This window comes from Sardina pilchardus, chromosome 5 (genome assembly GCF_963854185.1).
Source record: "Sardina pilchardus chromosome 5, fSarPil1.1, whole genome shotgun sequence".
NCBI classification, from domain to species: domain Eukaryota; kingdom Metazoa; phylum Chordata; class Actinopteri; order Clupeiformes; family Clupeidae; genus Sardina; species Sardina pilchardus.
Window position 1 is genome coordinate 1312013 of NC_084998.1, and position 18532 is coordinate 1330544.

At 45.6% G+C, this 18532-nt stretch overlaps 1 protein-coding gene across 6 annotated transcripts; it reads left to right on the top strand.

The window, feature by feature from the left end:
- Positions 1-280: 280 nt before the first annotated feature.
- dub (duboraya) lies at positions 281-13484 on the top strand. Of its 6 annotated transcripts, XM_062535913.1 has the most exons (8): positions 281-563; positions 656-798; positions 3539-3625; positions 8587-8667; positions 8906-8977; positions 9281-9487; positions 10675-11510; positions 11832-13484. In XM_062535913.1, exons 2-7 carry the CDS (start codon positions 793-795, stop codon positions 11461-11463), a joined length of 1242 nt encoding a protein of 413 aa, XP_062391897.1. In that variant the 5' UTR covers positions 281-563; positions 656-792; the 3' UTR covers positions 11464-11510; positions 11832-13484. The 6 variants fall into 6 exon arrangements, with proteins under 6 accessions (XP_062391897.1, XP_062391895.1, XP_062391896.1 ...); XM_062535911.1 differs by having other exon boundaries at positions 281-798; XM_062535912.1 differs by having other exon boundaries at positions 281-798; positions 11835-13484.
- Positions 13485-18532: the final 5048 nt, after the last annotated feature.

The following is an 18532-nucleotide window of genomic DNA, read 5'->3' on the forward strand; positions in this document are numbered from 1 at the left end:
GTTTAAATTGCAGGTATAGATAGGATTATTGTAGACTTTCAAAAATAGACAAACAAAAGGCCTCTTGGTGTGCACTAGCAGTGTGGCTGTGAACATCTCGTTGGCCCTGTGACAGTTGGGCTTATATGGTAGCTTCGTTACTGTTGCTTCTCAGGAAGTCTGACAGGAAGGAAGTGTCGCATGCTGCTTCCGTTGTCTACTGATGTTTTTTTCCTTTAGAATAGGATGTAGATCTGGTTAATTCTTCTCCATGCATTATATATTGGGCTATTCATGAGTCTGAAGGTGCTGCACACTGTCCCTTAACTCCAGTTAGGACCACGGCCGTTTCAATAGTGTCACTGACTCACTGTCGCTGTTGACGAAAATTTAATAGTGTGGATGTTGAATTTGTCAGACTCAAATAGCCACTTGACAGAATTTTATTCAACACATGATTTGCTTGCTCAGATTACACTCTACAGAAAATAGCTGGGCAGCACATTCTACACCCGCCACTGGGTTAGTGGCTCAGCTGTGAGGGATGAGACCCGTTTGAAAAAGGCGGTAGGAGCGCAGCGCGGGTGAGTCACACACACACTACTATCTCGCAACCTTGCAAACGCTGGGAGAGTTCAAGCTAAATATAACCACAAGACCACCTTCCTCGACACAGTACCGCCAGGCCAACGGCTATTCAGAGCGTGCGTCTGTACACAGGGCAGAGGAATTAGGGCCGAGTGTGAACGAGACTTCCCACCAGGAGTCGGAGAATAAAACACAACATCGGAGAGCGAAGTGGACCCAGTCTTGATGGAGGTAAAGTTTCTCCTTTTTAGTTTTTCTTTGACTCGCAAATATACAAAGAAACGTCAGATTGGTTTTGGAAAAAGTGGAAGGAATAGTTTGAGAAACTGTAACTGGAAGTGTTCATTACAAGTTATAAAAAGAGTTTACAGGTTTTGACCAACTGTTTTTGACAGAATCGCTTAGACTACTGAGTGAGTGTTTATTTTAAAGTTGTTTCATTTATTTTTGTCACTGATATACTTTATTAAATTACGTCATTAAACCACCAAAGAATCTTGTTGACTGCTTTGTAGCCTGTGAAATCTGCGGAGCCCATAGTTGGCACAGTTGGCTGGAGGAAGGTGCCGCAGATGGCAGTTTACTGTGTGTAGCCTCAGCGTTTCACTAAGGAAGACGGCACATGTTAGTGGGTAGCGCTGGATGTTGTCATGTATGAGGCACAATTAAAACAGAATTGATTAATCACCTCCAGACGATCTGAGCTAATGCGTGTTGTGCAGAAGAGCAGCATGTGGAATTTCGCTCGGCACACCTCCGTCATTATGAGATGAAAATGACACTCCGGTGATGTCTAACGTTACATAACATCTTTCAAAGTAGCGGAACCTTAATATGCTCATGAATACGATACATTTGGAATGGCCAATGTTTTTAGATGAGGCGTTGCATAGAGACGCATAATATTTTCACTTAGATTTATTACCATTTCGAATAGGTTAAGGACCAAACTGTGTTCAGAGATGTAAAATAACACCTGTTGGTCTGATGGAATATGAGCCCGATAAGCTGTTGTTACAGAAATATTTTTTGATTAAATTGGATTTGTAGTTTTCTAGAGGTGCCCAAATTCACTTGCAATGTTCTGCTTCCATGTTGTAAGCGAATTCAGTTTCACACTTGACTGCGTGGTGCTTAGACCGGAAAAAAAAGCACTCGATGCTATAGAAAGTAAGAGGAAGTTGGCCGTTTAAGCAGGCTAAGCCATGTGTTTGACACAATGTCATCGACCCTGTATCTAATGCAGGCCTAACCCGCGCCGCATCGGGGCCAGGTCCGGTTCAGGTCGGGCTGTGCGGGTGTGTTGGTATGCGTCTCTGTGGTGAGCTGCCTATGCGAGTTCATTATCTCCTGAATGTCAGCTATGCCAACCCTGCGGCAGGCCCGAGGCGCAGCGCCACTCATCTCGCCAGCTGTCAGAGAGCGCTCGCCCTGACACCAGCGCGGAACACTGCGCCGGCTCTGGCGCGGGTCTGGCCCGGGTCTGGCCCGGACCTCTCACTGGGTTTGATTCTATTTGGGTGACCGCTGATTGGCCTCTGCCATGTGGAATGATAAGACATAGTGGACGGTACACATCGTCAACACATGGGCTAGGTGTCTACTGCTGCGGCAAATATCTGTCACTCTCAGATTTCCAGATGTGTTCAGTCGGCTGTATTGAATTGCCACACTCTCGCCTGCTCTGCGCTTATTTGCCTCTTGATCACCGTGTGAGTTGTGTTGCTCATGTATACAGTATGTGCTTATTGGCCTCTTGATCACCGTGTGAGTTGTGTTGCTCATGTATACAGTATGTGCTTATGTGCCTCTTGATCACCGTGTGAGTGTTGCTCATGTATATGTGCTTGAAGGCAAACCGCATTCCCCATGCAGGAGCCCAATCCCTGCCCCACTACTGTGTCTGACAACACGTCACCGCCTGGGTAATGTCACAACAAAGACCTTCCGCATCGGAGAGAGGGAGGGAGATGGAGCACTTGAGCTAATTTGAGAACTATGGGTTGGACTCTCGGGATCCGCTCGTCCTCTGACTCCGTCACTAAAGCTCAGTTAAGTCAGCAGAGACGAGGCTCGTTTGGAGGCTGAGGCCAAACCATGAGCCTAGCAGCACAGAAGCTGCTCTGGCAGGAAGTTAAATGTCAGTAATGTGTGACCCTCTTGTTTTGCACGGGCTTGTGGTCAGGTACACACAAGTCTACTTCTTGCAGTGCTCTGGCGCGCTTCACCTCATTACATCAGCAGCGCCACCTCCACCAAACCAACTGGTGTCAAACCAAGTCCCGGAAATCAGCTTCTGTTTCCACACTGCAGATTTGTTTGTAACTTATTACAGTTATACGCACCACGCACAGCTCTGGCATAAATAAATCCACTGTGCCCTGTTGAAAAGGTTGGAATGAGACCCAAACAGAAAGCCTCCTAAATAAATGGAAACTTTCTGTGCTCTGCAATAAGCTCCCCAAGCCCCTTGGTTTCCCCATTCTTTGAATGTAGGCATGTTGTATTGCATTTGTATTTCATTATTGCGGTTTTATTTTTAGTTTTTATTATTTGTATTGTATTTGTATTTCACTATTGCTGTTTTATTTTCTGTTTTTTTGTATTTTATTATTGTTGTTTTGTTATTAGTAAAGCACTTGGGGTCAACCCTGGCGTGTTAAATGTGCTATAAAAATAAGTTGACAGGACGTAAACTAGATGACCTGTCCATCTATGGAATGAAGTGGGTTTGTTTGAATAAGAGCATTTTCCGAGGTGTCACAATGCTTCAATCTGTAGCTCAGAAGAGGACATTACTATCTGAATCAGTGAACTTGTACAGTTTGAACTTCATTGTTTGGGAGTCAGACGTGTGTGGACAGAACACAAATTATGTTTCCTCTTGTCACAAGAATGTAAAATATCTCCTCCATGCTCCACATTCATCCATGCTGTTCATAGTATATATGGTGCTGTTTCTGTGTTCCAGGGGAACCCGGTTATTAAAGTGTCGGTTGCTGAGTTGGCTGGAAAATTTAAAGATCACAGTGTCTCCAGCTGTGCTGGGTATGACGGGGTGAGATTCATGTTCTCTTCTCCTCTTCATCTCTTCTCCTCTTCCTCCTCTTCTTCTCTTCCTCCTGTTCTCTTCCTCCTCTTCTCTCCCTCCTCCTCTTCTCCTCTTCTTCTCTCCCTTCTCTGCTGCATCTGCCTCCTCAGCTGCTGCTGTCCTCATGATCTGCTGTCTGATGATGTCTCATAGTTAGGTATGCAACGATGAGCACATACTGTAACCCCTCACTTATTGGGACCAAAAGGGGAAAAACATCTTGTGTCACTTTTGCTACCATCTTTCCAGCCTGCCAGATCGCCATTTTCCTTTTCTTTTTCACATCTCTACTTTCCAGCGCTCCTCAAGTCCTCATGCTAGTGCACCTGCTCCACTGGTCATCTCTTTACTGTGTTCAGTGTGTGTTCAGTGCAACTGGTCATCTCTTTACTGTGTTCAGTGCAACTGGTCATCTCTTTACTGTGTTCAGTGTGTGTCCAGTGCCACTGGTCATCTCTTTACTGTGTTCAGTGCAACTGGTCATCTCTTTACTGTGTTCAGTGCAACTGGTCATCTCTTTACTGTGTTCAGTGTGTGTTCAGTGCAACTGGTCATCTCTTTACTGTGTTCAGTGTGTGTTCAGTGCAACTGGTCATCTCTTCTGTGTTCAGTGTGTGTTCAGTGCAACTGGTCATCTCTTCTGTGTTCAGTGTGTGTTCAGTGCAACTGGTCATCTCTTCTGTGTTCAGTGTGTGTTCAGTGCAACTGGTCATCTCTTTACTGTGTTCAGTGTGTGTTCAGTGCAACTGGTCATCTCTTTACTGTGTTCAGTGTGTGTTCAGTGCAACTGGTCATCTCTTCTGTGTTCAGTGTGTGTTCAGTGCAACTGGTCATCTCTTCTGTGTTCAGTATGTGTTCAGTGCAACTGGTCATCTCTTTACTGTGTTCAGTGTGTGTCCAGTGCAACTGGTCATCTCTTTACCGTGTTCAGTGTGTGTTCAGTGTGTGTTCAGTGTGTGTTCAGTGTCCCTGGTCATCTCTTCTGTGTTCAGTATGTGTTTAGTGCCACTGGTCATCTCTTTACTGTGTTCAGTGTGTGTCCAGTGCCACTGGTCATCTCTTTACTGTGTTCAGTGTGTGTTCAGTGCCACTGGTCATCTCTTTACTGTGTTCAGTGCCACTGGTCATCTCTTTACTGTGTTCAGTGTGTGTTCAGTGTGTGTTCAGTGTGTGTTCAGTGCAACTGGTCATCTCTTTACTGTGTTCAGTGTGTGTTCAGTGCCACTAGTCATCTCTTTACTGTATTCAGTGTGTGTTCTGTGCCACTGGTCATCTTTACTGTGTTCAGTGTGTGTCCAGTGCAACTGGTCATCTTTACTGTGTTCAGTGTGTTTCTGTGTCTTCTCTACCTCATGTTATTTAGCAGATCTGTTGTGCAACTGTGCGCACTGGTAGCATAATATCACCAGCAGTGCACTTGCAGCCTGCCATATTCTACACTATATGTACATGTCATGGCAAATGTCATAATGAGTTAGCATAATTAGTGGCCAGCATAATCTGTACATAATCTGTCATGATAATATGATGGTTATGATAGCTGAGCTATGTGACCACTCAGTAGCATGTAACATAAGTTGTTATGGTATCTAAAATACTTAAATTCTGACTATTCCTTATGTTGATAATGTAACACCATCATAAGAGATAACGATCGGACATGGCACCCGTTATGGTAAGTTTAGGTTCATAATATCAGGCTTATGTGGCAGGGTTCATGAGTGATAACGATCGGACATGACACCCGTTATGATACGTTAAGGTTCATAATATCAGGCTTATGTGGCAGGGTTCATGAGTGATAACGATCGGACATGGCACCCGTTATGATAAGTTAAGGTTCATAATATCAGGCTTATGTGGCAGGGTTCATGAGTGATAACGATCGGACATGACACCCGTTATGATACGTTAAGGTTCATAATATCAGGCTTATGTGGCAGGGTTCATGAGTGATAACGATCGGACATGACACCCGTTATGATACGTTAAGGTTCATAATATCAGGCTTATGTGGGTTTATGAGTGATAACGATCGGACATGGCACCCGTTATGATAAGTTTAGGTTCATAATATCAGGCTTATGTGGCAGGGTTCATGAGTGATAACGATCGGACATGACACCCGTTATGATACGTTTAGGTTCATAATATCAGGCTTATGTGGCAGGGTTCATGAGTGATAACGATCGGACATGACACCCGCTATGATACGTTAAGGTTCATAATATCAGGCTTATGTGGCAGGGTTCATGAGTGATAACGATCGGACATGACACCCGTTATGATAAGTTAAGGTTCATAATATCAGGCTTATGTGGCAGGGTTCATGAGTGATAACGATCGGACATGACACCCGTTATGATACGTTAAGGTTCATAATATCAGGCTTATGTGGCAGGGTTCATGAGTGATAACGATCGGACATGACACCCGTTATGATACGTTAAGGTTCATAATATCAGGCTTATGTGGCAGGGTTCATGAGTGATAACGATCGGACATGACACCCGTTATGGTAAGTTTAGGTTCATAATATCAGGCTTATGTGGCAGGGTTCATGAGTGATAACGATCGGACATGACACCCGTTATGATAAGTTAAGGTTCATAATATCAGGCTTATGTGGCAGGGTTCATGAGTGATAACGATCGGACATGACACCCGTTATGGTAAGTTTAGGTTCATAATATCAGGCTTATGTGGCAGGGTTCATGAGTGATAACGATCGGACATGACACCCGTTATGATAAGTTAAGGTTCATAATATCAGGCTTATGTGGCAGGGTTCATGAGTGATAACGATCGGACATGACACCTGCTATATGTTGAGGGCCTGGTGATGTCAGGCTTGAGTGGCAGGGTTCAAGTGAAGCTAGAGCTCCCACCTCAGTGAGCACATTCCCGTGTCTGGCCTGAGGTAGTTCTAAAATAGGTGTTGGTGGTGTAAGTTCTATAGTAGACTCTGGTGTTGGTGGTTCTAGACTCTGGTGTTGGTGGTTCTAAAGTAGACTCTGGTGTTGGTGGTTCTAAAGTAGACTCTGGTGTTGGTGGTTCTATAGTAGACTCTGGTGTAGGGATGGCGAAAACTAAAAATTTTCTTGACCGACCACCGAAGCTCATTAGCCGGTTGAACAGTGTTGTGCACGTTCACACTCTTCAGTACCTAGTTCAATGTTCAGTTCACACACGTGCAAAGTGAACTGTTCACGTTCATAGTTCACCATTTTTAATTTTGAACTAGTTCAAATTCAGTTAATTTGAATGAAAATCTGTTTCTGACGCAATATAGGCTACAGCCACCTGTTGTTCTCATCTAATTGAGATTGTCCGTAAATTGGCTTTTATTTCGCTAGGCAGATACATTTCTTTTAGGTCTATGGCAGATACCGACGCCTAATAAATGCGGCCGCGCATTTATTAATAATTAATAATAAATGCGTCAGCTGTGCATGCCTAACAGCAGAAGAGTGTAGTTTTTACACCGGGAGTATGGAGGAGGCTGCCTTGCAGCATTACCTGCAGCGATGGAACTGTTCAGTGACATACTGTAGGGCTCTTTGAACACGTGCATCCCTCTATCATCACTGACAAGTGCAGAATCTTTCGGCGATTGCATTCACATAGGAGCGGTTCTGTGTACAATGCATCATGCGTAATGTGATCATGGGTAATGTGGTAGGCTAGTGCAAAGCTGTAGTTTAGGAGTGGCGCCCGTGGGCAGTGAGTGTGACAACGACATACTGTTTCTAAATTGCCAGCAGATAGTGTCACTCGACTTCTCAGGACTAAATAAATTCCGTAACGTTTAATTGGACATAAACAGTGACGTTCGTCGTTCATTTCCCTTAGTCTGAGCGAATTCACGTTCAAATTCATTATTTATAAATGTGTTGCGTTCAGTTCAGCGTTCACAGAAAAATGAACGTGTTCAATGAACACGTTCTTTTGAACTCGTTCATGCACAACACTGCGGTTGAAACCGGTTAGCCGATTCGTTTAAAATAAATTATGCTATTTGAAATAACAGCCACGCAATCTCTCTGTCCCCCGCTCATACACACAGCCCCGGCGCCGCCCTTTCACTCACGTCACTTTTTTAAATTCTACAGCGCCAAACATGAGTCCTGCAAACCAAGGAGCTTGTAAGTGGAGGACAAATGGTTCCTTTGCTCCGAAAATGGTTTGGGTACAAGGTGATCGCGTTGCAAATAAAGGCGTTTGTCTCGTTAGAAGCTCATTTGAAGCTGAAATGGCCGCGGCTCACTTATGAAAATGACAGCTCCGAAGAGACGCAGCTTAGTTTGAGGAAGTGCTAACAATAATAACGAAAGATGATCATTACCTTATCTGTTACCATTGATGACCCTTCCTGAAATGTAGATGTAATGTCTTTCCAAATCTAAGCCCATCTTATGCGGAAAGTTGCCTAGACTGCAACACGATAAAACCAATGGATAAAACAGCGCACTTCCAGATTGCAAAAGACGCACCGGCCACCGCTGTGACCTCGTGCCAAATGTTTATTGGTTTATTACGTAGCCTAGCCTACAAGCAGGCGTTATGAAAAATTGAGTGTGAAGGATAATTTGTTAACTTCACGCAAAAAAGATCTTCTTGGAATGAGATGGCTAGCTGTAGTAGCGTTTAGTCCACTGTCTTTAGCCTAATTTAAAGATGCCTCTTTTTTTTTTTTTTTTTTAACCGACTAGCGACAACTTTGGTCGGTTAACGTGGATACGGTCAACCATCGGTCAAACAGTCACCGGTTAACATCCCTACTCTGGTGTTGGTGGTTCTATAGTAGACCCTGGTGTTGGTGGTTCTATAGTAGACTCTGGTGTTGGTGGTTCTAGACTCTGGTGTTGGTGGTTCTATAGTAGACCCTGGTGTTGGTGGTTCTAAAGTAGACTGATGTTGCTCTTCAGCAGAATAAGCCTGTTCGGCGGAGGCCCCCACGTACTCTGCAGATTCCTGCCAAGGGTGATGAGAGCCAGACAGAGGAGCAGGTGAGACCAGCGCTACAACGCCTAACTAAGATTATATTATATTATTATTATTGTTTATTATTATATTATTCTGTTGTGTTCAGGATATGCATAGTTTATATTTGATTATCATGATCTTATCAGGGTTGTGTGTTTGATTTTGAGCTGATAGTGACTAGTTAAATGGCCCATACAGTATGACATAGCCAACAGCCAACAGGAGACCTGTTTGCCACATTCACATCTTTGTCTCCCTCAGAAGTGCGAGGGTGCCGCTGCTCGCCCGGCCCGCTCCAGGAACAGGAACTCGGCTCTGATCGAGAAGCTGCAGGTAAGAGCGGCAGTCCCAGGCTCCGCTACCTTAGCGTTACCTTAACACTACCTGAGGCCGACCCTGACTCACCTACTGATGTAGTTCCTGTTTGGCAACAGCCCTAAAGGATATTCTACACTGCTTAAGAGTCCACTCATGATTTTCCCATTCTGGGTTGGTATCCATGTGCTCTCAGAGTCTGATGTCAGAGCTGTGTTGTTCCATGTGCTCTCAGAGTCTGATGTCAGAGCTGTGTTGTGGGCTGTGTGTGTGCCCCAGTGCTGGTCCTCATATACTGCTCCCTGGTGTTTCATCCTGCAGTCCAACCTGGCCCTGTCGCCCATGGCCCTGTCGCCCGCACCCTTGCTGCCCTCCCCCAAGAGCCCGGGGCTGAGGCTGCCCTCCCCCATCTGCCCCAGCAGCCCTGTTGCCCCCGTGCCAAGGGCAAATAAACAGGAGCTGGAAGCCCCAGCCAGCTTCGAGAGTCCAGCTGCAGCAGATGCTGCTCTGCTGCCCAGCATCAATAAGGTGAGAGAATAAGAGCCGTGTCCTGGCGTCCTAAAGATGTCTGTCTCTCTAACACTGACCGTGTCCTGACGTCCTAAAGATGTCTGTCTCTCTAACACTGACCGTGTCCTGACGTCCTAAAGATGTCTGTCCCTCTAACTGTGCGTTCACACCAAGACCGTCAAAAGCGGCAAGAGCGCCGGAAATCATTCATTTTCTATGAAGAGTCGGCGTTACTGGCGTCAAAAGCGTTCTGGGCGTGAGCGTGGCTTCATGAGCTTCACGGGCGTCAAAAAGAAGTTGAGCCTCAGTTAACTTTATGCTAATTAGCTATGACACGGTTCGGCGTCAACTAATCAGAATGTCAAACTCGCAGGATTGCTGCTTGTGGTTTGTCCAAATGTTTCACGTCATGGCTTTGACGCTTTCGGCGCTGAACTGGGTTGAGCGTCGGGCTATGAGCTTCACCAGCGACTTTGACGCTTTTGACGGTTTTGGTCTGAACGCACAGTAACACTGACCGTGTCCTGACGTCCTAAAGATGTCTGTCTCTCTAACACTGACCGTGTCCTGGCATCCTAAAGATGTCTGTCTCTGTAACGCTGACCGTGTCCTGACGTCCTAAAGATGTCTGTCTCTCTAACACTGACCGTGTCCTGACGTCCTAAAGATGTCTGTCTCTCTAACACTGACCGTGTCCTGACGTCCTAAAGATGTCTGTCTCTCTACTGACCGTGTCCTGACGTCCTAAAGATGTCTGTCTCTCTAACGCTGACCGTGTCCTGACGTCCTAAAGATGTCTGTCTCTCTAACACTGACTGTGTCCTGGCATCCTAAAGATGTCTGTCTCTGTAACGCTGACCGTGTCCTGACGTCCTAAAGATGTCTGTCTCTCTAACACTGACCGTGTCCTGACGTCCTAAAGATGTCTGTCTCTCTAACACTGACCGTGTCCTGACGTCCTAAAGATGTCTGTCTCTCTAACACTGACCGTGTCCTGACGTCCTAAAGATGTCTGTCTCTCTACTGACCGTGTCCTGACGTCCTAAAGATGTCTGTCTCTCTAACGCTGACCGTGTCCTGACGTCCTAAAGATGTCTGTCTCTCTAACGCTGACCGTGTCCTGACGTCCTAAAGATGTCTGTCTCTCTAACGCTGACCGTGTCCTGGCGTCCTAAAGATGACTCTGTCTGTCTCTATTCTCGCAGGGCAGAGCTCGGCTGTCCGTGAGGCGTCGGCCTCCGTCCCGGCGGGTCAAGAAGTCGGGCGAAGAGGAGATGGACGGCGAGGGAGACGGCAGGAGTTCCTCACCGCTGGAGCCTGCAGACGGAGAGCGCGAGGCGACACACACAACAGAAACACACACAGCAGAGAAACACACAGATGGCCGTGGCGTGCCGCACTCTGAGACGAAAGCAGTTAGTGTGAAGGAGCCAGAAGTAGTGGACAAGGCGAAAGCCCGGGTCAAACCTGCGGACAAGGGGGAAGCCGATGACAATCCTGTGGACCCGGTCAAGGCAGCAGACGAGGGGAAAGCCCAGCTGAGGCCCGTAGGTGAGGCCTGTAGGGCCGCTGCTGCTGCTGCTGACACTGACGGTGCAGGAGAGCCTTCCACAGCAGACAGCGAGGGGAAACAAGATGGCCCCTCTGAGCATGAGAAACAAGATGGCCCCTCTGAGCTTGTGAAACAAGACGGCCCCTCTGAGCATGAGAAACAAGATGGCCCCTCTGAGCATGAGAAACAAGATGGCCCCTCTGAGCATGAGAAACAAGATGGCCCCTCTGAGCCTGAGAAACAAGATGGCCCCTCTGAGCCTGAGAAACAAGATGGCCCCTCTGAGCCTGAGAAACAAGATGGCCCCTCTGAGCATGAGAAACAAGATGGCCCCTCTGAGCATGAGAAACAAGATGGCCTCTCTGAGCATGAGAAACAAGATGGCCCCTCTGAGCCCAGCGCAGACCTGCAGCAACCAGGGACAGTGAAGCAGGAAGTGTAGGAGAGGGCAGAGGTGCCGAGGACGACCGCCGACCCCAGGATCTCAAGGTCAGCGCACACACTCTATTTCCCACTCTTACTCGAACACTCTCCTCGTTTCCCACTCGAACACTCTCTTCGTTTCCCACTCGAGCAAGCTGGTCTGGGCAGATGTGGAGATTATTATGTTAATCCCCAAAGACCTAAAGAAGATGTAGTGGCCCTTATTAAAAGCCATGGCGTTTGTTTATTAAGTGCCACCACTGAGTGTGTTTATGGTGTTATTATATTTCACCGTGTGTGTTTATGGGGTTAGTAAATTCCACTGAGTGGGTTTATTGCTGGTTTAATGTTTCAGTGCCTCTTTATTTGTGCTCTCATTTGACTCAGCAGCTGATGCTTATCCATGATGTGCTGCAGAATGAAGTCGGGACGCCTGCGGAGGACTGAAGCAGATTGAGATCACCTGGGACTTGCCTGTCTGGGATCACCTGGGACTTGCCTGTCTGGGATCACCTGGGACTTGCCTGTCTGGGATCACCTGGGACTTTTTAAAGCATCCAGGACAGAACCGATTAAAACGCTGGGAAAGTACCCAGCACAGACCTCAGCCAAGCCCAATGCCCGATCTCTCTCATTGTTAAAACAAGAGAGAAATAATCGCCTGAATCTTTAAGAGAAATAACGGCCGATCTCACACACAAGAGAGAGATAACTTGTGTCAGTCCTGTGATGTGGACGCACTCCTGATCCATAACTCTGTCCTGTAACAGGGGTGACCCCATTGTAGTCTACCAGATACGGCGACTGTCCTGTAACAGGGGTGACCCCATTGTAGTCTACCAGATACGGCGACTGTCCTGTAACAGGGGTGACCCCATTGTAGTCTACCAGATATGGCGACTGTCCTGTAACAGGGGTGACCCCATTGTAGTCTACCAGATATGGCGACTGTCCTGTAACAGGGGTGACCCCATTGTAGTCTACCAGATATGGCGACTGTCCTGTACCCACTTGTCATCTCCTGATCCATAACTCTGTCGTGTAACAGGGGTGACCCCATTGTAGTCTACCAGATATGGCGACTGTCCTGTAACAGGGGTGACCCCATTGTAGTCTACCAGATATGGCGACTGTCCTGTACCCACTTGCCATCTCCTGATCCATAACTCTGTCCTGTAACAGGGGTGACCCCATTGTAGTCTACCAGATATGGCGACTGTCCTGTAACAGGGGTGACCCCATTGTAGTCTACCAGATATGGCGACTGTCCTGTAACAGGGGTGACCCCATTGTAGTCTACCAGATATGGCGACTGTCCTGTAACAGGGGTGACCCCATTGTAGTCTACCAGATATGGCGACTGTCCTGTAACAGAGGTGACCCCATTGTAGTCTACCAGATATGGCGACTGTCCTGTATTCACTTGCCATTTGCTGGATTTGTAGTATTTGCCCATTCCATACAGCTGTGAAGTGAAGTTTGATACGTTAATGATGAGCACGTGATTAAGTAGTGTGGTAGCGCACCATAGCTGCTTACAGCCATAACACAGAATGTATCTTATTAAGTGTTAATTATTACAGCACCGGGTCATCAGAGACTTTGAGGGATTTTAAGTGTCTCTTGTGTAACTGTTTCTTGTGAGTTTCTATGAATATCAATGTTTTTGAATGCCTCTAATGGCGCCCATGCAGGCCATCAAAGCATTTCAACTGTGATCAGTGTTACTTTTGAGTTTATTTTGATCAGTGTTACTTTTGAGTTTATTTTGATCAGTGTTACTTTTGAGTTTATTTGTGATCAGTGCTACTTTTGAGTTTATTTTGATCAGTGTTACTTTTGAGTATATTTTGATCAGTGTTACTTTTGAATATATTTGTGATCAGTGTTACTTTTGAGTATATTTGTGATCAGTGTTACTTTTCAGTTTATTTGTGCCTTGATCAGTGTAGCTTTGGTACATTTGCTGCAGTGTTTTTTGTATTTAGGGGATGTCTTTAGAAATAATGTAAATAAATCATACCATTCTTTGTCACTGGATTATGAGATTCTGTGGGATGATGGGCAGGCTTAAACTTCAAGATCTTACAATAATATCCATTTTTAAACACTAGGGGGTGCTCTCCCCTACAGTATCTAACTCACTCCTGAAACTCAAGCCATGTGCAGTTGTTCATGTTGCAGACTGATTGTTAGTGTGTTAGTGAACTGCACAGTACAGTACGTGTCCTGAGTAAGACTGTTACAGTATGCTGGTAAACTGCACGCTGCAAGAAATCCTTCTCTAATGAAATCAATTATATCAATGATATTTAGTATAGACACTTACCTGGTGCTCTCTCCTAAAATCATTTGACTTATTTTACAGTTTTTTCTGAATGCTTAAGCGCTAGTCGTGATTCTTGTAGCACAATTTTGTAACACACACTTTTATACACACATTTATTATTATTTACACTGTTTTACCAACATCATGAAAACTGTTTTAGATAATTAGTTCACTTTGCAATCAGCCTAAGCAGTGTAAATAAGGCACAGGTAAGATATCCGTGTGGAGTACAATGGAGGTAGCAGGAAGAGTGATAATGAGAGGAGGCCTAGGAAGAGGACGTTGAGGTGAAGAAGTAGGAGAAAGAGGAGGAGGAAGAGGACAAGGAGGTGAAGGAGCAAGAGGGAGAGGACGACAAGGACAAGGAGCCCGGTGTCTTGGACAGGAGGACATTGCATGCGATGTAGATGAAATTTTGTGGCCGTACTCAGAGAGAAGTCATGATGTAGACAGATATATTTTTCTTTTTTTTTGTCTCAGTGAAATTACTATTTTGTGTTTTGACTTTGTATTTGTTTTGATGAGTGTGAACACCAAAACTTGAAGTTTGGGTCCCTGTATGTTTACAGAACTATGACAAAAGTATGACCTCAAACTGACATACTGTAGCCTACCTTGTGCACAGAGAAAGCAAAAGCCAGATGTGTCTTGCATTCATACCATCAGTGTGTAGTTGAAACATTGTGTGCTTAGTAAATGATGGCTTTTGTTTAATGTTTGATACAGAAACACCATTTTTACGAAGGTGTGGAGAGTTAATCAAGCTGTGTTCGCTCTTGCAAGATAACTACAATGTTTTGATAATTTGGTGAAAGGTTTTGTTATTTGTGTGTAGAGTTTTGCAAAAATAGCCAATAGTTACAAAAAATTTGCTTAAGCAATCAGAAAAAAACTGTAAGAAGAGTTTGACTTATTTTAAGACGTCTCATCCCGAAAACACGCAACTTTTTCCTAAAAACAAGCAGTGCATTGAGTAAATTTGTCTTGATAAGACTCCTTACAATAAGTCCAAGTCTAAGGTGAACTTGTTTTGTACCTTAAGTGATAAGCTTCGGAGTCATTGGAATGGTTATTTGACATATTCCAGGGTGAATGATGGCTGTCTCGCTTCACCCTAGCGCCCGTGAGTGGAAAAACCACGCTTGCAAGTTTGTGCCACCGGGCCTGTGGCATGACAAACAGCCTTCAAAGTTTCACAGCCTCGCGATCATGCTCATGAAAAGGCAGACTGACTGATTGAGGAGTGTTGTAAAATATACACGCTAAAGCTGTAGGGAAAACTCTGCAGAGAAACTTGCAAGCGTAAAACGAGATAACAGCAAAGACACTAATCGCTGCATGTGATCAAAATGATCTTTAGAGGCCCAAATATATTTTTTGATCTTGATGTCAGATGAATAATACTGGGTTAGATTGTATTTGTTGCAGTGCACACTATCACGATTAGTGGGCCTACACACTGCACCACACAGTGCACACTATCACGATTAGTGGGCCTACACACTGCACCACACAGTGAATCCCACTTTTGCATGTGATGACTCCAGCCATGGAATACGGTGTATGTGTGATGTGGAGACGTATGTTTTATGGTGTAGGACTATTTACCATGGATCCAGTATAGAACTTTTGGACCAATATGACAGCAATTGAAAATGTATAAAACAGCAGAAAGTCAGTCAGGATATACTGAAGGCTACTGAAGGCTACAGTCAGTCAGGATATACTGTAGGCTACTGAAGGCTACAGTCAGTCAGGATATACTGTAGGCTACTGAAGCATTTGCTGTTTGTGCAAGATGGGCAGAAATTGCTCTTATGATGTGCACAAGTGAAAAGTTTTCACAGTTTGAACAAGCAGTTTTGAGAATTTCAATTCTAATCTGAGAAATGCACCAAAAGCAACTGAGGAAATGTTAACATCTGGTTTGATCATTCCGATCTGTGACCATAGAGTTGAGTTAACACCTGGTTTGATCATTCCGATCTGTGACCATAGAGTTGAGTTAACACCTGGTTTGATCATTCCGATCTGTGACCATAGAGTTGAGTTAACACCTGGTTTGATCATTCCGATCTGTGACCATAGAGTTGAGTTAACACCTGGTTTGATCATTACAATCTGTGACCATAGAGTTGAGTTAACAGCTGGTTTGATCATTACGGTCTGTGACCATAGAGTTGAGTTAACACCTGGTTTGATCATTACAATCTGTGACCATAGAGTTGAGTTAACACCTGGTTTGATCATTACAATCTGTGAGTGTGACCATAGAGTTGAGTTACATAACGAAAAGAAGACTGGAAACCAAGTTAAAACTGGATACACTTGAACATTTGGATTATATGGCCTACTGGTTTACACTGGCATGCACTGGTGCACAACATATGACCACAAAGGCATCTTCCTCCAAAGAGGCGTGGAGTGATTGCGGTGCCATCCCATAGTAACTCATGACTGCACTAGGGCAACTGTAGCACGTTTGTGAAGCTGTGCTCCGTGCTCCGAGTATAGGTGGCTGCGGGGGTCAAAGGTTAATCCTTTGACTGTTGGCCAGCTAGAGTGGTATGGTGCCTCCTCTAGCCTTCTATTTACAGACAAAGCTAAGGACGTCTAATTAGCACCTACTGAGGAGGATTACAAGTGTTGTAGTGCAGACAATGACAACAGTAACCAGAGCTAAGAGCACGCTCAACCTCCCCCCCTCTCTCTCTCTCTCTCTCTCTCTGTGTGTCTCTCTCTCTCTCTCTCTCTCTCCCCCTCTCTCTCTCTGATGGTGGAGTGGTCGAGTGGTCCCTGCTGTGGGAATTTGAAACATGCTCCTCAGTCCTTTGTTTATTTTGACAAGAGCGTTGTTAACATTTAGCGAATTTATGGACATCAAAGCTCTTTCACAGATAAGGAGGTTTCTCTGACCTGTCTAAGGCATTATAATGAAATCAGTATTTGAGATTGAAACACACACACACACACACACACACACACACACACACATTCACTAAATGAAACATATAACTAATGATTGACCTGCCAAACAGCCCCCCTCCCCACATACATACTCTCTCTCACACACACTACCCATTCACAGTTCAACCCAAGTGCATGTCATTCTTAAGACATCTGGTTTAAGGGCAATTAATTGAGGCTTTCAAGGAAGACAGGAACTTCACCCCAACATGACGCCATAGTGAATCCTCGTCTGATTAAGTCTAATCTGGTCTCGCTGGGAACCCTCTGCATTGGACCTGCGCTCCTCCTCCACCACTAGGGAGCTGAAGATGCCCTCCACCCACAGCAGATCCCCTCCACCCACAGCAGAGCTGCTCCACCTACAGCACCCACAGCAGATCCCCTCCACCCACAGCAGATCCCCTCCACCCACAGCAGATCCCCTCCACCCACAGCAGATCTCCTCCACCACCACTAGGGAGCTGAAGACGTCCTCCACCCACAGCAGATGCCCTCCACCCACAGCAGAGCTGCTCCACCTACAGCACCCACAGCAGATCCCCTCCACCCACAGCAGATGCCCTCCACCCGCAGCAGAGCTGCTCCACCTACAGCACCCACAGCAGATGCCCTCTACCCACAGCAGATGCCCTCCACCCACAGCAGATCCCCTCCACCACCACTAGGGAGCTAAAGACGCCCTTCACCCACAGAGCTGTGCAGGACAATACATATGATGGTGATGCCATCTAATTTAGGAAGTGTGTGTCAACACAGGGTATAGTTATCGCTCTTATTCTTTTATTGTGCTCATTTTCTGATGAGAGAATGATGCGCACACTTGTTATTACTCCACTGCCTCCTGTGCGCAGTCTTCCTTGACTGGTCTCTAGCATTTGGCATGGGTCAAAAGCATCAGCTAAATGAATAAACGTAAACGTAAGATGCCCATGTGTAGGACACCATCTCCCACCCCAACCCGTGTGCTCATACTGTGAACTATGAAGAGTTTTTGCCACACGCTTACAGAGAACAGGTTTCAGAGGCAGTTTTTTCAGTTTAAAGTCCAGGGAGTTTTTCTAATGCACACATATGTGTATTCTACATTATTCATCGAATGAAAAGGCGCGGGTAATGGTTGGAGCTATGGTGTATGGTATGCTAATGTTGTATTCGTGTTAGACTTGTGTTTGACTTGTGCTTGACTTGGTTGGCATTTGTGAATCTTGCTCACTTGCAATAAGGTCTTGCTCACTTTCAGGCTAATCTCCTGACACCCTGCCAAAGCCAGGAGCTTCTCCTCCAGCACAGCATGTCCTGAGCCCCGGCACTGAGGAGACGCCTCCTGGCTGCTCCCATTTGGACACGGTGCCCATGAAGACTTTAGCAGCTCCCATTTGGACACGGTGCCCATGAAGACTTTGAATTAAACTTGTCAATGTCACTGGCAATGGAGTTAAATGTTGACGGTCCTTTTTAAATTCTGGATGGTGGTTTGGGGGGAACAGATCGACTCAGTCAACCATTGCGTTTGGCACACAGAAATAGTGAGCAGAAATAAACGGGAGATATGTGATTTCTGAACAGAGGCGTCTTTTATGTGCTCTACTCAAGATTGCATGCTGAAAATATCCACACTGTGTTCACCTGATTAAACAGTTGCGCTCTCTGCACTCTAAATGCATATCACATAGCTTCTCTAGTCAGTCCTTAACACAGTTAGCTTCTCTAGTCAGTCCCCAACACAGTTAGCTGCTCTAGTCAGTCCAACACAGTTAGCTTCTCTAGTCAGTCCCCAACACAGTTAGCT